General features: G+C 40.2%; 1 protein-coding gene across 1 annotated transcript in view; it reads left to right on the top strand.

The window, feature by feature from the left end:
* Positions 1-20,504, top strand: part of MLYCD (malonyl-CoA decarboxylase) — a 39,560-nt gene extending 19,056 nt beyond the window's left edge. The window contains exon 5 of the mRNA XM_014609263.3: positions 19,175-20,504. Coding sequence (XP_014464749.3) covers positions 19,175-19,708 — 534 coding nt within the window. The 3' untranslated portion in view covers positions 19,709-20,504. The remainder of the gene's footprint in view (positions 1-19,174) is intronic.
* Positions 20,505-21,751: the final 1,247 nt, after the last annotated feature.

Raw genomic sequence — 21,751 nt, 5'->3', positions numbered from 1 at the left:
TGCGTTTGGCTAGATCTGCTCTACAATTGTATAGGTATCTGTAAACTTGTTTTTCCTATTATTATTACAAAATGGGTGAAAGCTCCATTTCACTGTCAGTAAAGGGAAGAAAAAATATGTAGCGATTCTTAAAAAGCCCAGTCTTGTGTCTTTGGTGATGGCAGAAATTAAATTATCCAAAACTTTGGCGTTTTGTCACGAGCAGTACCTTTTTCCACAGCAGTGGAAATGAACAAGTGTTTCATCAAAAAGACAAACTAGCGTATGTGAGACAGATGGATTGACTATCCTCTTACTAATTTTTAATAACTCTTGAAGCCATATTAAGGTTGCTGCTTATAGCCAGCGATGACTACTGGACTTCAGATTAATTATTCCCCAATTTGAGGTTTTAGCAGTTTGTTAGAAATTGTGTACGATTAGTCTTAATGTTGTAAGTTGAAAATTGTTCCTGTCAGATTTTTACTATGACACAATTTAAAGTTTTTTTTTCCCTTGATTACAGTATTTAGACAAAATGTCCCCCCCTCCCAACCTCCTACCATGCTTTCTTATTCTGCTTCTCTACTTTTAGATCAAGTTGTACCATCTGCCTAGTTTCCTGACAGAAGGGAAATATTAAGTAAATTCATGCAGTTATCTTTGTACCTGAAGACTGATTTCTTTACAGTTGAGTTGCTCTCATAAAATAACCTCATTGGCAATGTATTGTTCACCCCAAATTGCATTGAAAGGTAGTGGAATTAAGGACCTAGGCATAACATCTAGAATATGACTTTTGCAGCAGATCTGTGCGTCTGTGTTTACTTGGAATTTCCACCTACACTAAGCAGATAAGTACCACTCCTGTGAAAACTGTAAAATCCAAACTTTTGAGTCACACATACTTCCCCTACCTGAACACATACCGTCAATCAAGTCTTGTGTGTAAGAACCAGTAAAACCTGTGACGGCTTATTTTTCCTCTGCTCTGGGATCTCTGTACTGTAAAAATTGGATTTCAGTTGTACCTTAATTTATTATATAAAATTCTTTGTCGAAGTATTCTTGTGGTTTTATGAAACACTTTATCAATTTTGGCTGAGGGCCTCTAAAGACATTTTACTCGTATATTATTGCCTCTGGCGCAAAGAACTCCGTTAGTACTGGAAACTAAAAATCTTCCATGTAGTTTTTAGTTGGCGAGGGAAAAGAAAAACAACCTTCTTGCCCATCACTAAAATGTTGCATTCTACTATGCGGTGTTATTTGAAAATGCATGATTATTTTGATTACATTTTTACGTACATTTGGGACTAATGTACTTTTAAATATTATGACAATATTAGGAGTATAATATGCATACTCTTAAAATATTTCAGTATACCTAAACTATCAGGAAAAGCGTTAAATTACGTTAGGGAGATGCATGGAACTCCTACATAATTCCACTGTTATAAGAAAGAGAACTTTAATTTTGACAGCTGCTATGTAACAAAACAATGCATTCCCACAAGAAGGTGATAATGAACTACCATAACTTTGTATGTTGTCCTTTTGGGCATCTTGCATTAAGTGCCATAAATACTTTTTAAGATGTTAAGAAATGAGAACAGCCAAATTTTGTGAAACTTCAGATTCACAAACAATTATTGTTATGGTTGCCTGCCCCCCACCCCCTGCAACACCTCCGCTGGGCTCAGTGTGTGAGACTGCATCATTATACCTTATTTTAGCCAAGTACGATAAAACATGATGGGTCCATTTGAGCTCTTCCCTTCTTATTAGGAATGTACTCACTCCAAGACTGCTTGGAGCAGAGAGCTTGTATTTCATAGAAAATGCGAGTTGGAAGGGACCTCAGGAGGTCACATCTAGTCCAATCCCCTGCTCCAAGCAGGACCAGCCCCAACTACATCATCCCAGCCAAGGTTTTGTCTAGCCGGGTCTTAAAAACCTCCAAGGATGGAGACTCTACCACCTCTCTGCGTAACCTGTTCCAGTGCTTTATTGCCCTCCTGGTGAGAAAGTTCTTCCTCATAATATCTAACCTAAACTTCCCTTGATGCAGCTTGAGCCCATTGCTCCTTGTTCTGTCATCTGCCCCCACTGAGCACAGATCAGCTCCATCCTCTTCGAGCCACCATTCAGGTAGTTGAAGACTGCTATTAAAACCCCCCTCAGTCTTCTCTTCTCCAAACTAAATAAGCCCAGTTCCCTCAGCCTCTCCTTATCAGTCACCAACCCCCTCACCATTTTTGTTGCTCTCCACTGGACTCTCCAATTTATCCCCCCTTTCTTTAGTGGGGGGCTTAGAACTGAACACAGTACTCCAGATGTGGCTTCGCCAGTGCTGAACAGAGGGGATGAATCATTTCCCTTGATCTGCTGGCAGCAGTCCTATTAACAGAGCACAGTATGATGTTATCCTTCACCATTTTTGTTGCCATATTTTGCTGTATTTGGTTTAGCTGCATTGCAGAGAAGTGTTCTGCTTCTCAATATAGTTCAATCCCACTTTTTCCAAATTAAAATAAGATTTGGTTCATGGTTTTTAATGAAAACCATTAAGGGTCTGGAACTGATGTGTATTTTAATCTAGCAAAGTAAGATAGAAAAAGAACCAACAACAGCAAGTAGAAGTCAAATTCAAATTAGGAATTAGATACAGATTTTCAACAGTGACTTGAACACTGCTAGGAGAAATGAAGGATTTTTTATCTCTTTATCTTCACATCAAGACAGGATACCTTTTTGGAAAGTGTGCTTCAGTTAAGTCCAAGTACTTCAGCCCAGTTAAAGATTATAGGAGTGAAATGTAATGGTCTTGTCATGCAGTAGGTCAGACTAGATGATTTAAGTCCCATCTGGACTTAAATTATTCACCTGGTTTAAAACAAAAACACCATCTCTCTCTCTCTCTCTCTCATTGGTCTGGTGTTTTCAGATGGATTTTGGTCATTGTAATGATTTTATTTTCCATTTCCGAGATTTTAATGATTGCAACTCAATTAGTAAGTATTTTCCCATAAAGTTTTTATTATCACTGTTCAACTTACAGGAGTTCTCCATCTTTCTAGAGTGTGTTGTGGGGGCAGTTATTTGGGCCGGAGGTCCGCTTAATGAGTTTTGTTGAACGGTTGAGGGTGGAAGTGGGGTGATGCCAGTGGATCCTATCCGGCTGTGTCGCATGCCACTCTGCTGTGCTGCATCTGGGGCTGGGCTGTGCTGCACAGTGCTAAAACTCCTCCACCTCCCTGTATTCATCCCCTCCCTCGCCCAGCTTTCTGTTGGTGCTGTGCAGTCCTGGCACCGCGACTGCTGGCAGCAGGGTACGTACAGGATGTGGCATGATGTAGCACGCTGAGTAACTGTCCTGCCCACTGCAATGAGCCGCTGCTGCCATGCTTCACCGGGAAAGTTGGACTCGCTTCCTAGTGGCTCTGGTGGGCAGGCAGGATAGTTTCTGTGCGTGTGTGCTGCATTGCACCCTGTCCCATGTGGGCCCAGCATTGAACTTGAGGGGGGAGGGGGTCTGCACTACAGCAGAGTAGTGCGGAGGTGGGTCAGATATGTTGAATTTTGCCCACCCCTATTTTAGAGTCGGGGCACACCTCCACAACTTTTCTGAATGGCATCCGTGGTTGAGAACCAGTGACTTATTGCAGCATGTTCCATGTGTTTCCTATGGAAGGGGTTTTAGAAGAGGCCAGGAAAAACCTTCCCACATTTGAAAGAGGAAGATGGTCCTGACTAACCAAAATATATATTGAAATCAGCTGGCTTTAAACCAGTAGTATTCTCTCTCCTGCCTTGCTACACTTACAAGAGTCTCTTCTCTGACTAGGCTTCTGATTTTTAATCAGTTGGAGCAGAGCTGCTTTGAAGAGTTATAAGCAGACACACTGTGCAGTCTTTTATTTTCCTGAAGACTGCCACAGTGACTCTGACCAGATTTCAAAAAAAGAAAACTCTTATTGAATCTGGGATGCTGTGTCTCTAGAAACTAAGACCTTAGATAGCTCTGCCTGTTTAAACAGTGAGCTAATTGTATCCGTTTGGGAAGTTAATACAGAGTTCTTTGAATGACCTGTGATTGATTGCTATATGCGTCTCCTTATGTGAAGCTAAAGGCATGAAGAGTTCTAATGTGCAGTTAACAAAATCATGCCTCCTGCCATGCCACGTGCGTAGCAGGAGGTGCAGTTGTGGGAGCATGCATTCGATTCCACTGTGCCTTATTGCTGGTGCAAGGGGGAGCCTAGTCCACTGCACTGACATGCTCTCACAGCTGGGAACCCATTGCACCCCAGTTCAGGGACTCCCACCTGCAGGGACACCCCATGCGCTTCTGGGACCAGGTTGATTCCCCCAGCCCCAGGGGTATGGGTAAATCCCTGGGGCTGGCAGGTCACCTCATGGTGATTCTGTGTATTTATTTTTTTTAATCCCGCTTCTCCCCACTGCCCCGCATGGACCCCTGGGGATCCCTAGGGTTTGGAGTCTCAGAGGTTTTACGCCGGGCATAGTGCAAGGGGCTCCCAGCCACAGAGGAGCCTTGCTATATGTTCAAGTTAAAGCTCAATAGTGACCAGCTATAAAGTTAGTACACATTTTCAAGGTCAAACTTTTACAGCTGGTTGGAGCTTTTTATTACGTGATAGTTATTTTGCAAGTATAGCTGGTCTCCAGGTAATTGCGCAGTTAGCCACTTAAGTGCACAATACCTGCAATGTATGCCTCGGTTGCACTGCATGCTTCCACCAGACTAAAATGTGCTGCCTCAACTTACCTCAGTGGCTCTCAGCCAACGTGCTGCCATCGCTACTGTAGCCAAGTAGAAGTACCATATGTGCCTGCTGCGCAGGAAGACGGGGAAGGGCTGGAGCTTGCATACCCTTCTGCCTGCATTATAGCTCTCTGATTAACCTAAAGCAGGTAGGAGGGCTGGCTTGTGCTTCAGTCCTTTCCCATTCCAACCCTGCATGGTATCACTCAGAAACAGGTGTTCAGGGCAGTTTGAACTGTCCCTTGTGCCTCTGTTTCTGAGAGGAGGGTTGTGGGGGCAGACAGGGAAAGGACTTCAGTACAAGCTGGCTCTCCTGCTTGATTTAGGGTTATTGGGTGTGTGCACGTTAAAGTCTTCTGGCACTTTAACCTGGCTGATGCCGCCATGGCAGTGCCTGCATCATGGCACCCCTAACAGTTTCACAGACCTGGGGGCACTGCACCAGCCTGGATGCAAACCACTGCTCTAAATCTAACAGATACCGTCAGACTTTAAGAAGGAGTTGCAAAACACAGAGTGAAGAAATGGCCGTCTTATTCATTTACTTTCAGGTTTTATATAGTCCAGCTTGTTGACTATTTTTAAATAGTCCAGAAACTGGGGATTATCCTGAGAATTGAAGTACATTCAATAGTCAAATCACTAGCATTTATTAGTTGCAAAATGTTCATTGAGGCTATGAAATTTTCATATTTAAACCATAAAGGGATGGAATTTCTATTCCCGGAATTGTCACATTTTTGCAGGACACTGCAGCACAGCAGGTATCAATATATTAAAAAGAAAAGCCCCACAAGGGTCTTATGGATCATCATGTAGACACATAATGTTCTCTACAATATTGCAGTGCATTGCGGTCCAGTGTAAGCCACTTAAGATGCCCAAGGGTAATATGAATAACTCATTAAATTGTGCAGGTGACTAGCCATTTGCAACCCATTGATACCAATATTAAAAGCACCACTTAGAATTAAGTGTGCTGGCTCAGCTGTTTGCACCTCATACAGATTGTTACTTAATGAGTGACACTCAGTTTGTGCCTGGTTATTTGCACCTCATTAAGACTTTTCACTTTATTCAGAGCAGGAACAAACGCATTTAATCATTAAAATTACTTGCCTTCCAGGGTCCAATATGCAGCAGAGTTTCTGTAATTGTTATAGTAGTGGACATGGCTGGGACTAGAAGCACTGGACATCCCCGTGCTTGTAGGATTAGCTGACATGGTGCATGTTAGGCTGTTTCCTGGCTTCCAGAAACTTGTTTTACATAGCTTAGACTGTCGCTTCCATTTTGTTTCATTGGATTTCTTACTTTTTATGCTCAATATCTTTTGGTCTGCTTGTGCCACCCCACTTGCCCTTTTTTTCTTAATTGAATTATCAGTGGCAGGGAGTTTACTTTTTGCTTGTTCATACATCTAACATAATTAAGCCCTGTTTTTGACTGCAGCTTCTGTACCATATTACAGCACAGAACTACAATTAGGCCATATTTAGGCCATCCCTGTACTACAGGGGATATACTGCTATTAGGTCAACCTTGTACTGCAGCTGGGCCATAGTTTTTATAAATGGGAGCTCTTTGACTCTTTTTAAAATCAAGAAAATATGAGGACTTATACAGTTATCTTTGGGGAAACCAAAAATTTTATCATTTTGTTTGCCCTCTCCTGCCTTTGATGCGAAAAATATATCTAAGATCTCTTCATTCAACTGTACTAGCAAGAAAACCAAATCTATATGTTAAAGACTAATGTCATGCTGAAGGAACTCCATGAGCTGCATGTTGGCTTTCCTGGGAGGAGTGGGCACTAAATCCATAAGCTAGTGAACCAGTCATTACCATTTAATAGATATTAGCATTTTATGACTATTTTTCTCAGGTGGCACGCTTTGTCCTGAAAAGATTTCACTGAGATATAGCAATTGAGTTAGGCTTATTCAGCAGGGTATGAGTGGCATTTATGTTAAAATAACGTGTTTTTTTTAATTAAAGCAATCAAAATTAAAGTATTTTCTTCTTAAATTCAGCTTTTGTTCTGTGATGTAGTCTAGAAATATGGCACTCTATCAGTCATTCTGTTCTTTCCAAGCAACTTCAAATAGGGCTGTTTCCAACCTGTTTCTTGTAGATTAAGATCACTGATTTTAAACTGACCTGTTGTCTCTCCTGTGTGACTAAATCCAAAGCCCACCTTGTTATCCTGGCTGCACTCAATGAAAATAAAGGAAAGAGTACAGTACAGAGAAAGCTTTTGATTACTAGCTTTTTATCACATTTCTGTTTTTGGATCAAAGAATACCTCTGGTTTGTTCCTGTCGAAAAAGATATGCTGACAGCCATAAACATCAAGGTGCACAAAGGAATCCAAGGTGAGGCTGTTCTTTACTGAACAAGTATAAAAATTTAAAATGATAGGTTGTGGAAAATCTTTTTAAATGTATAAACTTTATTTAACTGGACTTCGTTGGTTGTTAACTTCAGAATAGTGTGTTGTTTACTCCCATCAAAATTTCTCTGTGTGTTAAGGGTTTGTATTGATCTTGTATAAGTAGGACAGCAAAAGTTGCCTTTATGTAGGTACCTGACCCACGTACCTACACTCCAGAGGGTAAGGATAAAGTGTAATCCAAGTCCATTTAAAAACGTATTTATACATTGCAGCAACAATTGTTATATTGTCTGAATGAGTAATGAGTTGGGAAAATCTCAGTGGTGGAATTTTTGTAACTGGATAGTGACTAAAAGGAAAGGCCAGGCTCCTATATCTTTATTTCTCTATCTGTTTTATTTAGTTGTAGCAAGTTCAGTGTATATTTTCTTCTGTCTGTATCATTTCTCCTCTTTCTAATGTATGACTTCCGATTTGTGTGTGTATTTTGATGGGAGAGCTAGAGGAAAATGGAGGATAGGAAGTTATTTAGAGCCAGTGGTTTTGTCTCTTACTCATTTTTAGTTCTCATCTTTTCTTTTTTTTTTTCTTTTCTCCTTGCCCAACTCCTACTACTTGTTCTTTCTTCCCAACCACCCAGTGTTTACAGTTCATACTGCACCTTTATACTTTCTACACATGTTCCCCAACACCATTCTTCTTCATTAGTATTGATTGTGATGCCTATAAGCTAGATGAACAATAAAATTATATCAATTTGAACTGAAACTGTACTCCAAGCTCAGTCCTGCCTAACTACACCATGGACTAGAGTTGGCAGGTAACCCTTTTGTCAAAATGTGGAATATTTTCTTCCTGCCAAACTGTATCACAAGTTAATGGAAGGTTAACACTGTTCCTGAACTCTTAGGGGAGAATGGGCGTGTTTTAGTGAACGGGTCATTTTTGCTAGAAATAGGGTATACATAATAATGAGAGAACTGACTTTCCATGTCTAGAAAAATGTATTCAATTTTTGTCCCCAATCCATACTATTTCCAGTTGATCATAGGTTCGTAGATGCAGCATTTTATGTGGAATTATTATTTTTTGGGTGGAGGGCAGAGGAAGGCGTTCCACATCGAGAATCTCTTGTCTTGAATATTGCAAGAACGTGATGCCATGACCTGACTCGCCACTCAGTAATTTTAGTCTTTGGTGAACCAGTACAGTTAATTTTGTCTCAGCTTAAAAATCTAGCGCACTTAAAAATTGAAATAACTTTGTGTTGCAAAACCACCTCTGCAGAACTGTGGCATCCTAAGCAAGGTGGAACATGATCAACAATACTTCTGGCAGCCTTATTTTGGCAAAAGGGTACAGCATTTTGGCAATCGCACTTCAGTGTGTTTGTTTGCTCTGCATCTTGGGTCAGCAAAATGTCAAGGATGTTCGAACACTTGCCTAGTTCAGTTTGGGCATATTGGTTTGTAACAGAGTTTTAACCAATAATAGAATGGCGTTGAGCTGGTTTGGAGTCAGCAACAGCAGTCTAAGCCATGTAACATCAGCAAACATCTTCTTATGTGTCCATCATGTAGTAGCTTAAATTGAATTTCAAGTTTTGTATGAAGAGTGGATAGATTCAGAGTTCAAGGAGTTGAAGTGGGGAGAGAACTTTTTTTTTAATAAACACAAAGATCTTTTCGGTTCATTCAAAGACAGAAGCTGAAGTCCAAGAGTACTGAGAATTGTTGTAATTTAAAAAGGAGAGAACATTGTGAAAGAACTGAGTAAACCTTTTTTCCTTATGGTTTCTTCTCCTTACCTCCTTAATTTAACAGTTAATGTTTATACACTTTTGTACCTCTTCGAGTATTTTGTGTTAATCTTTGTGGGCATCTGCTTGAGCTGCAGGTTATTTGATTCATGTTTTCTGAAGGCATTTTTTAAGAAAATGTCTTCATTCTCCAGTAAAAGTCTTCATTTCTTTATTTGACTTTGCCTTAACTCACTGTGACACTTCTACTTGTAAATGCCAGTATAACCTCAAAACTGGACTCCCAGCTGTCGTTCTTCATAAGAGAAGCTGCAAAGTAGTGCCTGTCATGTATTTTTTCTGATTTAATGATATAACTACAAGCCACTGACTTAGAAATGTGTTTATAGTTAGTCTTTTTACTTTGAAGCCTTTATTTGGAAGGATTTTTAAAAATTGTATAGGAACATGGGAATTGAATATCAGAGTAATGTGTTATATGTAGTCTAGCATTCTGTCTCCGGAAATAGTACTTTGTGTTTTAGAGGAGGCTGCAAAGAAATTCTCCGCCTGGGTAATTAGGATAGGACCTGTCCGTATGGGAATTTACTTTTTAGTCTTCTAAGTTAGGCGCAGACTTTGCCTAGAAGTGTAAAGTTACCTAGTTCAGGATTTTCAGCCTGGTCTTGTGTGAGTGTGTGTCCAAGCACTTCGTAGATAGGAACAGTCATACACACTTCAAAAGCTTGAGTCCAGCATACCTTGAAGAAGGGTGCTTGCACCTGAAGGCTTGCTAAGAACTTTTTCCCAAACACTGAATTGGTTTAATAAAAGATATCACATCAACTCAAAGAACCTTGCCTGCCTGAGTCCTGTATATGATCTTATAGAAACCATCAGGCAAAATAAGTACCATATGCCCTAAAGCATTGACCTAATTTAAAACAAATGGAGGAGTTTGTGGAGTTAAGGGCACTGGATAACAGTGAGAGCCTGTTAGTAATCAGCAGGTGGAATCAGTTAAGTATTTACTCTTACTGGTCCGTTGTCTAGCCATTTACTGTTGGCATTGTAGCATAGACACGATAAAAACAGGTTACAAGGAGATGTTTAAGCAATTAAGAGCAATGGCTCAAGGGAGTAGCTTGTTTTATGTACACAGGCTGTCATAGGAAAAAGTATGCCAGGCTAAAAATCCAGTCTTAACATTCATTCACCTAGCAAAAATGTGATTTATAGTGTGTCTGTTTGTTTATATGTTTCTGTGTGTTATATATCTATATGACCAGTATCTAGAAGTTGATATGTCAACAAAAATATTCCAGACCTTGTCAGAGTCAAAATAAATAGGCTTTCATTGTTTCCCAAAGTTAATGATTTCCAGAACTGTCTGAAGTCTGTCATTAGTTTCCTGGTGTATGCATCTGAGAACGGTGTATCTGGATGTTTCTGTCTAGTCTCAGCTAGCATGGATAACGCAGGGTGGGTTGTCTTTGACATAAGTGTTTCATCCCACGTAGGACTTACTTTAAACATTGTGTATTGCTTCCAGAAATGAGCTGGCTTCCAGTTCAATTTGGAGCCCTTTTGAAATGTGCTCTGAGATAGGCATCTGCTCACTTGCTTACCAGTGTCTTTCTTGCTAGCTGATAGATGCTGGTAAGCAGATGCATTTCTCATTAGATAGGCATTTATTTAGGGATATGTTTATAGCCACTCCAAGCGGCCTGTAACTTCGCAAAATGTGCATTGTAATAATTCAATCTATAGGTGACAAAGACCTGGATAACTGATGAGGCATGAGTTGGAGAAAAATGGTTAGCATCTCCCAGTCAGTGGTGCTTGGGGAAAAAACTGATAGCATGCTATTGGATGACATGTCAGCTTAACAATTGAGAGCAGATTTTAACTTTCTGGTTGGGTTGTTGATAATTACTACCTTAATTTGATCTAGGTGACCTGGGGAGATCATAATTTCCAACACAAGCTTAGCGTTCGTAGATGAAAAATGTGACCTTGGACTGTTGCTTTCCTGGCTCGGCTCTTGCAGTGTGGCACGGTTTCAGATGAGTCGCAGATAATAGGAAGGAAGCTGCAACCTTCTGCAAAAACAAACAAACAAACAAGAAAAACCCCGAGCCAGCAGCTGCTTCTTAATGGTGTGTGGATTTTTGACAAGAAAATAAACATTAACAGATCTCCACCAGCAGCCCTAGAAACTAGCACATCAATTTAGCAACAACATAAATGTGCATGCTTTACTGCATCTATTTATTTTTTTCTGCAGGAAGTGGCAGGCTAAGATAAGCTCTTAAACTTAAACATTCATCAGATGTGTGATAGCCTGAACTGTAGCTGGAAAAACTGGGCCATTTTCCCAATATGTCTTCCCTGTCCTAAAAATAATGATGTTGCCTTCAGGTTTATTTTATTTTATTTTATTTTATTTTATTTTTTAAATGGACCCGTGACCAGTAACTTCTGATAAGTACTTTGGTTTGGGTCTGACGTGCAGATTCCTTCTAAAAGGTCAGTGGTAAACAGTCAACATCACATTGAAGCCACATATCAAATAGACTTGTTACTGATAATCAGGAGCTGCGGCGTGGGCATTTGTGAGAATATACAGACTGGAAAAGGCTATCTTGTACTCATTATGTGAAGTGTGTTGATTGCCTGCTTCTGCATGCTAGGAGGTAGGACCAGACCTGTTGACATAGGGAAGGGAAGGGCTTGATTTTTGCCCCAGTATAAAAAGCACCTGTCTGTTTTGCTGGTGAGCAGCAATGAGAACCTAATCCCCTGCTGTCTTCATTGGCGGAGTACTGAAGGCTTTCAAACTTTGCTGCTCTACATTTTGGTAAGTAACCTTTTTCCTCTTGGTCCAGCAGGTGAAGTTGTATATGTTTGCATTCCTATTTTTTTTTCTTTTTGACCTAGCAGGCATTTCTGCTTCACAGCTTGCACCTACACCACTCTCCTAAAACTCATCAAGCTTTAGGCCCAAGATAGCAGATCAGCCAGCATAAAAAAAGCCTGGACACTGGGAAGCACGTTACCTTTCCTTGGATTCCTGCCAGGATTAAGAACCGTTTTGATTTTGTGAGGGTAGGAAGTCTCTTTGTGGTAGGGAAAATGGCTTTTTCAGAGAGCTCTCTTGTTGCTTTTTAACACTGATAACTGTTCTGTCTCTAGCAGTAGATCCAGTGTTCCTGCTCAAATACTATCGGCAATTATGCCTAAAAACCTTAAAATCATTTACGCTCTTTTCTTCCCCTTTCCTATTTTAGACCATAGAGGACCTTCAGTTAAGGCTGTAAGTTATTGAGAAACAAATAAGGAGCATGTTCTCCCTGGAATTCAGCCATTTTGACTGGACTAGTTTACTCTCTATTCATGCTGATCTCAGAGGAAGCTTCTTATTACAAACTCCAGGCTGGCAGTCCCTTAAGGGTCATTTGTAGGGCCATCACATACTAGCCAGTCTCTGTGTTGTCATCTGTCATTATTATGTGAACAAACAGAGGACTACCAGGTCACTGAATCTGAAGGAGAAAATCTAGGCTGTCCCCTGTGGGCAAACGTACGTAGCCTAAGTCCAGGATTACACACACAAGGTCAACTTGTTTGACAGCTGAATGACCTGGCAGTTAAATAGTCGACAGCTCAGTGTGGAGTTTCCATCCATCTGTCTTCAAGATACTGACACAGAAGTGAGGGTGGCCAGTGATGCTGCTTTTCATCATCTGAGAAAATTCCAGCCTACCACCCACAAGTACATGGTGTTGCATTTGGCTTCTGTCCTAGAAGTCACTTGCTTCTTGTTCTCAACAGCATATCAACTTTCTGACTCCACTTTCCTGACCCGCACAGTTGAGAACTCCTGTAGAAGACAGCTTCTCATTTTGGTGGTGGCGTCCTTACCTAGGGCTGTCATTTCTCTGGCCTCTTACCTGTATTGAACCAGGATCTCTTGACACTGGTTATTCTCATCTCTATGCCACCCTATTCTTGCCACCGGTCTCACTGGGTTCATTAAGGAAAAGATCCGTGGATCAGAATGTCGGGAGTGCTACATGATTGAGACAGACCGGGAGGCAGATGAAAGTGGATCAAAGGGAGACTTAGTGAGCGCATTTGGAGTTTCCATGGAAGTACACTGAACTAGCTTGTGGGTTAAACAGCAAGACTTCCCTGAGGAAGTACTTGACAAGAGGTTGAAAGGGAAGAGAGTTAAATTTTCCACCAGGTCAGTCTCTTGATTGAAAGTTCTGGTCCTTCTTTTGCCCTGCCAAAGCCAGGGAAACTCACTGGGCGCTGATGAGACTGGCTATTCCAGGTTTTGAATAAAAACATTTCCTTTGTGCCCCTGACAACCACAGCCTTTAATGCAAGTTCTGCTTTGTAACCCCAGTGCATTTTTGGTGTGTGTAAAATCAGACGTTCTTAAAATCATACAAGTTAAGAGCTTACGTAGGAGCATAAGATTTATTTCAAAAGTAATTTACCTTGATCCTTTTCTCATGTTTCTTTGGGCTTTTTCCCCCTCCAGACAAGTTTTAAACTTTTCTTAAGGTGAATATTTAGACACTGTTTTAATAATCATGTACATGGACTGCTGTACCCCAGAACTGTGAGCTTTTTGAGGGGGCATGAATTGTAGGGGAAGTTTGAGGATTCCCCTCCTTTTCCTCCCTGACCCCCAAATAAATTTCATGTCTATCAGAAGAGATCCATAAAAATATTACAGGAAGACAATACTCCATCAGTCAAGAGCAGTTACTGATAGCAAAGCAGTATTGCTAAAGGTTATGACTTGTCTCAATTCATCTTAAATCAGGGCATCCTGCAGTCTTTTTGATCCTGTGATATGGGAATTTGGGGTCTTTCCAGTATGTCGCAGAATGTAGTAGTTTTTTTTGAAAGAACATCATTTTTCTTCAGCCAAACATGCAAGATTTGTGGCTTTGGCACTTGCATTGTGTTTCTCCCTCCCAGAGAGCTGCTTCATGCTCTCCAGCTTCCCACCTTCACCGGGCAGAACGAGTTGGATTGCTGTGCATCGTTGTATAGGGTGGGGAGACCAGGAGTTGATGAGGTTACCCAACCTCTGCAGTTCCAAATTTCCTCCTTGCTACATCAAAAGAAGGCAGGTTCTGAGCTGTGAGCTGCTTGAGATGTGCTGGGGAAAAGGGGTAATTCTTAAAAACAATAGACCAGCTTTCAAGCAATCATACTTTTTAGCCGTGAGATGGAATATGGAGGTAGAAATGAATTTATGTTGAATGATATTACCAGTGTCACAGAATTTAAGGGTGTTTTTGCAGAATTTGATCATGTAATGCCACAAATTATGTTGCACTCAAGTAATTCTCTTTTAATCTGTTTACCTAGTGGAAATGCTGTGCTGACCACAAATCAATGCATTTAACAAATTTCTGTCACAGACCTGTAGGGAAGGTGGAAAATTGTACTGAAATTGTCAGCCAGTTTCATGGGCATGTAGATGCAGGTACTTCTTACTTTTTCCACTTTTTCATTTAGACAACACGTTCCTCTCAAGAGGATAATTCAAAGCTTTATTCTTTGTCACAGACTGCCCAGTTATTTCTACCGTGGTCCCTTCATGTGTCTACTACTGTAAAGAGGCCACAAAGCTGACAGATATGTCCATCCAACATTTTCCTGGTAGGATTGATTAAAAAAAAAAAAAAAAGTACTTGCTTTTTCTTTTTTAATTTATCAAATTGGTTTAATTTTTCCTTTTAAACCTGCTGTAAAATAAAATCTGAATTTAATGCAAAATGATAGGACCTATGTTTGTAATCTCTTAAAATGTTTAATGTTAAAAAACCGAGTATGCAGGATCCAAAGCCTCTGTCCAAAACTATAAGCTTGAAGCTTATAAATCTTTCAGCCTATTTAGGCTGTATATTTAATAAAGGGCTTCATCCTGTGGATATCCTAGGCTGGCTACTTGTACAAAGTACCCGCAAAGTCAGTGCAGGGAGGCAGCCTGTGTCCCAGGAAACAGCGCCATGTACCTTGTCAGAATCCTCGCTGAGCCCACCTGGCTGGTCTCGTACGTCTGTTGTATAGCTTCTCCTTCCCTGAGCTCTGATCGACACAGTTCTCAAGCTTATGTCGAAGTTCAAAGTTTCTAAAATATTCAAGCTTGTGTTGCTTAATAAAAAACAACTATACATGCTGTTTTTGTGTGTTTTGAATTCATCAGCATCTTAATGCAGCTGTTTGACACCGATCATGATCAAACGTTAATTAGGAAGTAAAGAAGTAATATATCTTTTAGTATTTTCTGACATGAAAATGTATAATTAACATGCATCTACTAAGCTATATAATTGTTTAAATAAATTATTTAGGTATAGTGCTTCTTCCTTGATGGCAAAAAAGATGTACAAAATACATGATGAAGGGTCTGTTCAGTTGTAAATCTACATGCTTTAATGGTTACAGCAGCCAACGAGCATGCACATTTATTTAAAAAAAATAAATAACTGAAATAAAGATAGAACCGGTAATTAAAATGGATGATTGATTTGAATTGAGGTTCTCTACTTGGATTCAAATCTACCCATACTGTCCCCCAGTGACATTATCTTTGCCTTTGTAGTTCTGCACCACTTCTCTTGCATCTCCTTATCATAGGAGAACTGAGGGAGGAAGAACAGTTTTGTGTTTGGAGCTTGGCATAGATGGTGAACTTTATTAATTAAATTATATTTTTATTCTTGAGTATTTTTCCAGTTTATCTTGGTCATTTTGAATCTTAGCCCTATCCTCCAGACTGTCTGAGTTGAATAAGTTGGTCAGAGGTTCACTGTTGTTGTTCTGTCATTGTTGCAATGGTTTGTATAACTTCAGCTCCATAGCCACCACTTTCTCTTTTAAACTGAATTTCTATACTCCTGATGTGATTCAAAGAGAGAGAAAAATTGTAATACTAAAATTCTGGTTGATCGTTTTATCATGCAACAATTAAGTGTAGCAATTAATAATATAATTATTATGCAGCTTAGTAAATTGTACAAGGGGCTTATTTTCCCAGGTTTTTAAACTTTTCCATGAGCACACGCAGAGACAACTGTGTGGGGTCTGGGGCAAATCAGCCTATGTGGGGCCTAGACTTGGCAGCAGGGGTGGGGGGTGGCAAGTGCCTGATGTGAAGCTGGCCCAGCTCTGAGGGCCCCCCTAAAGCACGGGGCCTGGGGCAGTCACCCCAATTCCCCCTAGGGAGGGCTCTGGACACAAGAAGAAAGTTTGGGGTAGCAGAGATGGATATTTCCTTTGATTTAGAAGAGTTTTGATATTTTGTCAAACAAAAACTTTCGGTTCTCCCTAATAGGACCTTCTTCTGATATGATATGAGATAATGATTGATCAGGGTATTTCAATATTATGAATAGCTTTTGTTTTCTGCAGATTGCAAAATATATTACCCTGTTACGGGATTTCAATACAGGAGACCCTCACCATTTGCAGGGAAATGTTCTCGCGAATAAGGCACTGCATTCATGAATGTCGTCTGCATTCATGAACACAGTGCCCCCGGCGGCCTGAGCGGGGAGGGCACGGTGGCGGTGGTGGGAGCGTGGCAGCGGCAGTTGTATTCAAGATGTGGGTTCAGCATTCGTGAATATTTGAAACCACGAATGCCGACCCCGCAAATAGTGAGGGTTTCCTGTTTTTGGCAGAGGAAATCTGTTGTAGTAAGCTGAAGTGATTTGTAGGCATGTTTCCAAGCTGGAGACAAGTTTCTAAATCTCTAACACACAGGAGATAAAAGTTCATTTCAGATGATGGATGTACAGGTGGCTTATGCATTTTAACAAAATAATAATTAGAGAAGAGTCTGCATCAGAACTCAAATAGTGGAATAATTTAGTTAGTACTAATGAAAGTGCAAAGCGTTCTTGAAAGTACCTCTTTTCTTGCTACAGATTTTTAAAAACACATAATTATATTACAATTACATATTATACAATTTAATTGATTGCATATTATATAGTTTATTAAATTGTATAATATGTAGAATAAAGGTTAAAATATTTCCTCTATAGTCCAGGTGGTTTAAATTTGCATATATATTTAAATAATTTGGTATGCTAATTTATCACCCTGTACCAAATAGCCATTTATACACTGAACTTGGAAAAAATGTTTGCACAAATGACTTCATGCGTGTATTTAAGGCAGCCAGATTAGGAGAGGCAGTTGAATATGAGTGTTTCTGAAAATCTTGTCCCGTGCGTTTGTTCTGTTGGATGTCTGGCTTGCCTGTTAACCTGAACTGTAAACATAGAATTGTATTTTGATCTAGATCTTGTGGTGATCAGCATGGTTTTTAAGTAACCTCTTTGCTTTCTGCCACTTCTTGATTTAAAAAAAAAAAAAAATCTGCTCAAATCATCATGATAGACTTTACTGTTTTTATTATTATTTTGTATATTCCAATTTCATGGGCTCCAGTACAGAAATACTTTCTAGATGAGTGGATTTCTGCATGCCACTAGAGCCTACTTTGGGCTGTCACAAAACTAGCGTGCAGGTGTTTACCAGTGCTCTGTTTACAGTGTTTGCCTGATGCTTAATTAGATGCCGTTAATATTTTAGAATAGGGCTGTTCATCTTGCAGCCTGTGGTTGGCATGCAGACTGCAAGGGGCTATGTTTTGGCCCCGGAGTTCCTGCCCAACCAAATGCATTGTGCATTGAGGTGGGGGGGAGGGCAGAAGGAGGTGGGTAGTTATTTTGCTATAGAGGAGTGGTGGGAGGAGGTGGGTGCACACTTCAGTTCTGCAGTGGGCGATGGGAAGGGAGAGCAGGCATACATGTGGTGTGCAGGAGGGCTCATGGCTTGCCCTGGTGTAGCCCAGGGGCTGTGCGGCTCCTGCTGGTATGGTCCAAGGGGCATTCACCCCCAACTGCTTAGCAGTTGGACAACCCTATTTTAGATGGTAGAGGATACATTTACAATGCAATGCCCTAACAGCATGACTGCCATTAGCATTTGTCAGTTTAAGTTAGCCTCTCAATGATGATGATTTTTTAATGATAATTTAGAAAATATTCAAAGCAGAAAAATGTATTCTGTAGTCATTTAAAGGCAATTTTCTGTTGACATTAAGATGCTGCTGTAAAGTCAATAAATAGCTGAGACCTCCTCCATCCTCTTTCCCCAATATGAAAAGTAATTTAAAAAAGCACTCTGCATTGTTGCACTTCAGCAGCTTTTTCTCTCTTTCCACACCCATCCAGCAGATTTAATATCCACATTAATTCCAGGTAACAATGAATTTGATGGCTTCATCTAATGCTGGTGTCAATGCACATATATTTTTGTCATAATTGCCAAAGGAGAGAGTTTTTTTGTTCAGACACCTGTAGGTAATTCTTCTTCCATTGCTTCTGCATCAGGTCTGTCGTTCAGTGTGATCAGCAATGTTATTGTAAGCTTACAGTTTTTATACTTGGAGCTTTATCAGCATTTATGGCACATTATGAAAAGTAGCCACCTCACAACAGATGATCTCTTCTCAAATGTTAGTAAAAGCTGTCTGCAGGAAAATCTTAGTTGTACCAGTTTGCCTGAAACGGCCACTGACACCAGGACAAACAGTCTAGATAAGATGCATTGCTTGGTTATATGCATTAATGGAAAAAAGCCTTCTGAGTTTACCATGTAAATGCAGCCAAAGCCTTCCTCTCATTCCTTTGTCCCTGCAAGCTTCTTGATACCAGAAAAGACACTCCATGTGACAACTTAAATAAAAAGCAAGAAAGTCTTGAGAATTAGAAGGCTGAATCCTTTCACTTCACTCGAGCGGCTGAGCTCGTTATGTGACCTATCTTTACACAGGCTGATTTCTGCCCATGACAGAACGTACAGGAGCTGCTGTGGGATTATGAGAAACACCTGTACACAAAGCAGACTTATTGTGCAGATCACAATTGCATTGTTTTAAAAGCAAAAATTTTCCCCAAATGACAAATGTTTATTTTAAAATAATCAGTGTTGAGGAAGGTGATTTTACGTGGTGTATGCATGCACTGTTAGCTAGTGTTTAATGCAGCGAATCATCCTTTTGGCCATGGCAGATGATCTTTTCCTCAATATCCATTATCCTTGCTGACATTAAGCTATCCTGAACAGTTCCTTTGGAAGGTTTAGTGGTTGTTCCTTGAGCCAGCATTCTCATTCATTTAAAGTCACACTTGATTCTTTTTGTGACTTCTTCTCTTTTTGTCTACAGGGGGAATTTACTCAGATAAAAGTGTTTTCTAGTCTGTCACCTATCCCTGGATTCACCAAGTGGCTTATTGGACTTCTTTCTTCACAAACAAAGGAACTGGGAAGAAATGAACTGTTTACGGATTCAGAGTGTCAAGAAATCTCTGAGATCACAGGAGGTCCTGCGGTTGAAACTCTAAAGAGGCTCTTAACTAACAATGAATGGGTGAGATCTGAAAGACTGGTCCATGTATTGCAGTTGCCTTTTATGAGGCTCTGTGCTTGGTACCTGTATGGAGAGAAGCATCGTGGTTATGCTCTTAATCCGGTAGCAAACTTTCATCTACAGAACGGAGCGGTGATGTGGCGGATTAACTGGATGGCAGACACAAGCCCCCGGGGTATTACTGCCTCCTGTGGCATGATGGTGAATTACCGATACTTCTTAGAGGATACAGTCAGTAACAGTGCAGAATATCTCTGGACAAAACACATAAAAGCCTCAGAGCAGGTACTTTCCTTGGTGTCACACTTTCAGCAACATAGCAAACTTTAAACGGTGTTAAGAGCAAACGCTTCTGTTTTGAATAAAAAGAATGTCTTGTGATGTCTGGAGAAATGACAATATTTCTAATGAAACGAGCTGCGTTCTCTAGTCATCATAGGGTGCAAATTACATCGATTGTCAATTGTTGTGAGTTCCTTTGCTTGCACTGCCAGATATGCTGTGGTTGAATCATTGCCATATTTTTATGTTCAAATGAACCAGAAGAGTGTAAAATGAGTGAGTAAACTCCTCTCAGTAAGGTTACAAGTCAGCAATGAATGACTTGTAGGGACTGTTCTCTGCCTGTGTCATAGCCACTGCAATCAATATAGTTGTTTTTAAACTGCATCTTCAAAAGCATTGACGAACTCTGCTGCTCTCTGATATTACAGCTGTAGGGAAATCAATACCAAAGTAACTAGATAAAAGTACTAGGTGGAGACCATTTTTTGTTCAAACAAGTTATTAAAACAGCAGCATGCAACATTTCCTCAGTTAGATTGTCCCCCTTGCCCCAACTCTTTTCTGTAAAAGCCTGTTGATCCAAGCGATCCCTTTTCTTTTGCAACCCTGCATAAACTACATTGAGATTTTGCTGTGACCAGTTTTCCTTTGTGGTTCAGTGTCCAGCACACTCAAGGCACTAGGGGTATGTAACAATATGCTTGTAGTTTTTTCTCTTTCAGATTTACATCTTAATATGGAATAGTAAAGGGTTCCAAGGAAGAAAAAAGGTGGTTGCTTATGATTTAATTTTGGTTTTTTTTTCTAATATATTTATAATAAACATCATATGATATTGTGATTGTGTGCATGGTGTTTTTAAGTTAGAGTTTATTATAACAACCTAGATTTTGTTGTAAAGAAAATAATGACCTCTTATGCTATAAATGTTTTGTATGTCTTTCGAAATGTAACGTACAAATAACCGTTCTTTGATGTTACTGTCTCCAGTGAAATAAGACAGATGTCTTCAATGGATCCTGATACTGGCAGATTTAGAGTACAAAACGCCTGCTTTTTTTCAGAAGTTCCAGATCCTGCCACTGGGAGAAGACTTTTACAGAAATCTTTGTAGAGTTTCTTCTTTCCTATCCACGTGTTTGTGAAGGGAGCCCTGTGTCCAATTCTCCTTTCTACTGGAGCAAGATGGTACAAGTGAACTTTTGTTTGTCCGTGATAAGAAATCGTTCCAACCCTCTGAGTTGGTAACCTATTTTAAATATCTGCTAAATGGAGAAACTGTTCCCTTGGCTTTTGCTAATGGCATTTCTCAACACGATAACACGGAGAGATTGGATTCACTACACATTATTCCCCTCAGAACAGAGCCACTTTTAGAGAGCAGCTGGTCCTCACATTAGCAATGGCAACTAGCCTATGCCATGCTGCTTTCATTATGTTTTTAAGGATCGTTCCAAAAAAACAGCAGTCAGCAGGTATCTTGTATGTTGTTAGTTTTTGATCAGCTATCATTTTAAGACACTCCTTGCAGGGAGAGAAGCACAGGAAAATTGTTCTGCCAAACTCATTAAGGAAAAATTAAGTGTCCCTTTGCTCAGCTTGAATTGTAATTTTTGTGTGTATGCCAGAGGGTATGTGCCAAAAAGATAGCTTTTTCTCTGCCACTTAGTAACTTGAACTGTTGAACACGAGCCAGGAAACACTGTAAAGTTCATGAAGAGATGTTGTATGTTCTTTCATTGTCTTCTGCTTATTCCCAGTTGTGGAATTTCAGTCCTTTGTGAACAAGTACTCAGACCTTTTGAATCATTTATTGAGCAGTAATGTCAGATCCTGTTTCTGGCCAATGGTGGGGCAAGTACTTGCCCATTGACCAAGCTGGTTGACAGTGTAGCGTAAATGTCATTGCTAACAGGGCAAGAAAATAGTTATTAAACTGTAAAACTGTTTTTTTCTGCTGGGGTTAGGAGTGCAGGAAAATGTTAAAACACCTGGGAGAGACCCAGCAGATGTTGCTGAGTCCTGGCTTAGCACTGAATTTGGAATTGAGCAGTAGTTGGTGTTCAGTGAGTTGGATGAGGGGTCAAT

This window comes from Alligator mississippiensis, chromosome 10, assembly GCF_030867095.1.
Source record: "Alligator mississippiensis isolate rAllMis1 chromosome 10, rAllMis1, whole genome shotgun sequence".
NCBI lineage: Eukaryota > Metazoa > Chordata > Crocodylia > Alligatoridae > Alligator > Alligator mississippiensis.
The sequence above is the reverse complement of the archived record's forward strand: the minus strand, read 5'-3'. Positions and strand labels throughout refer to the sequence as shown.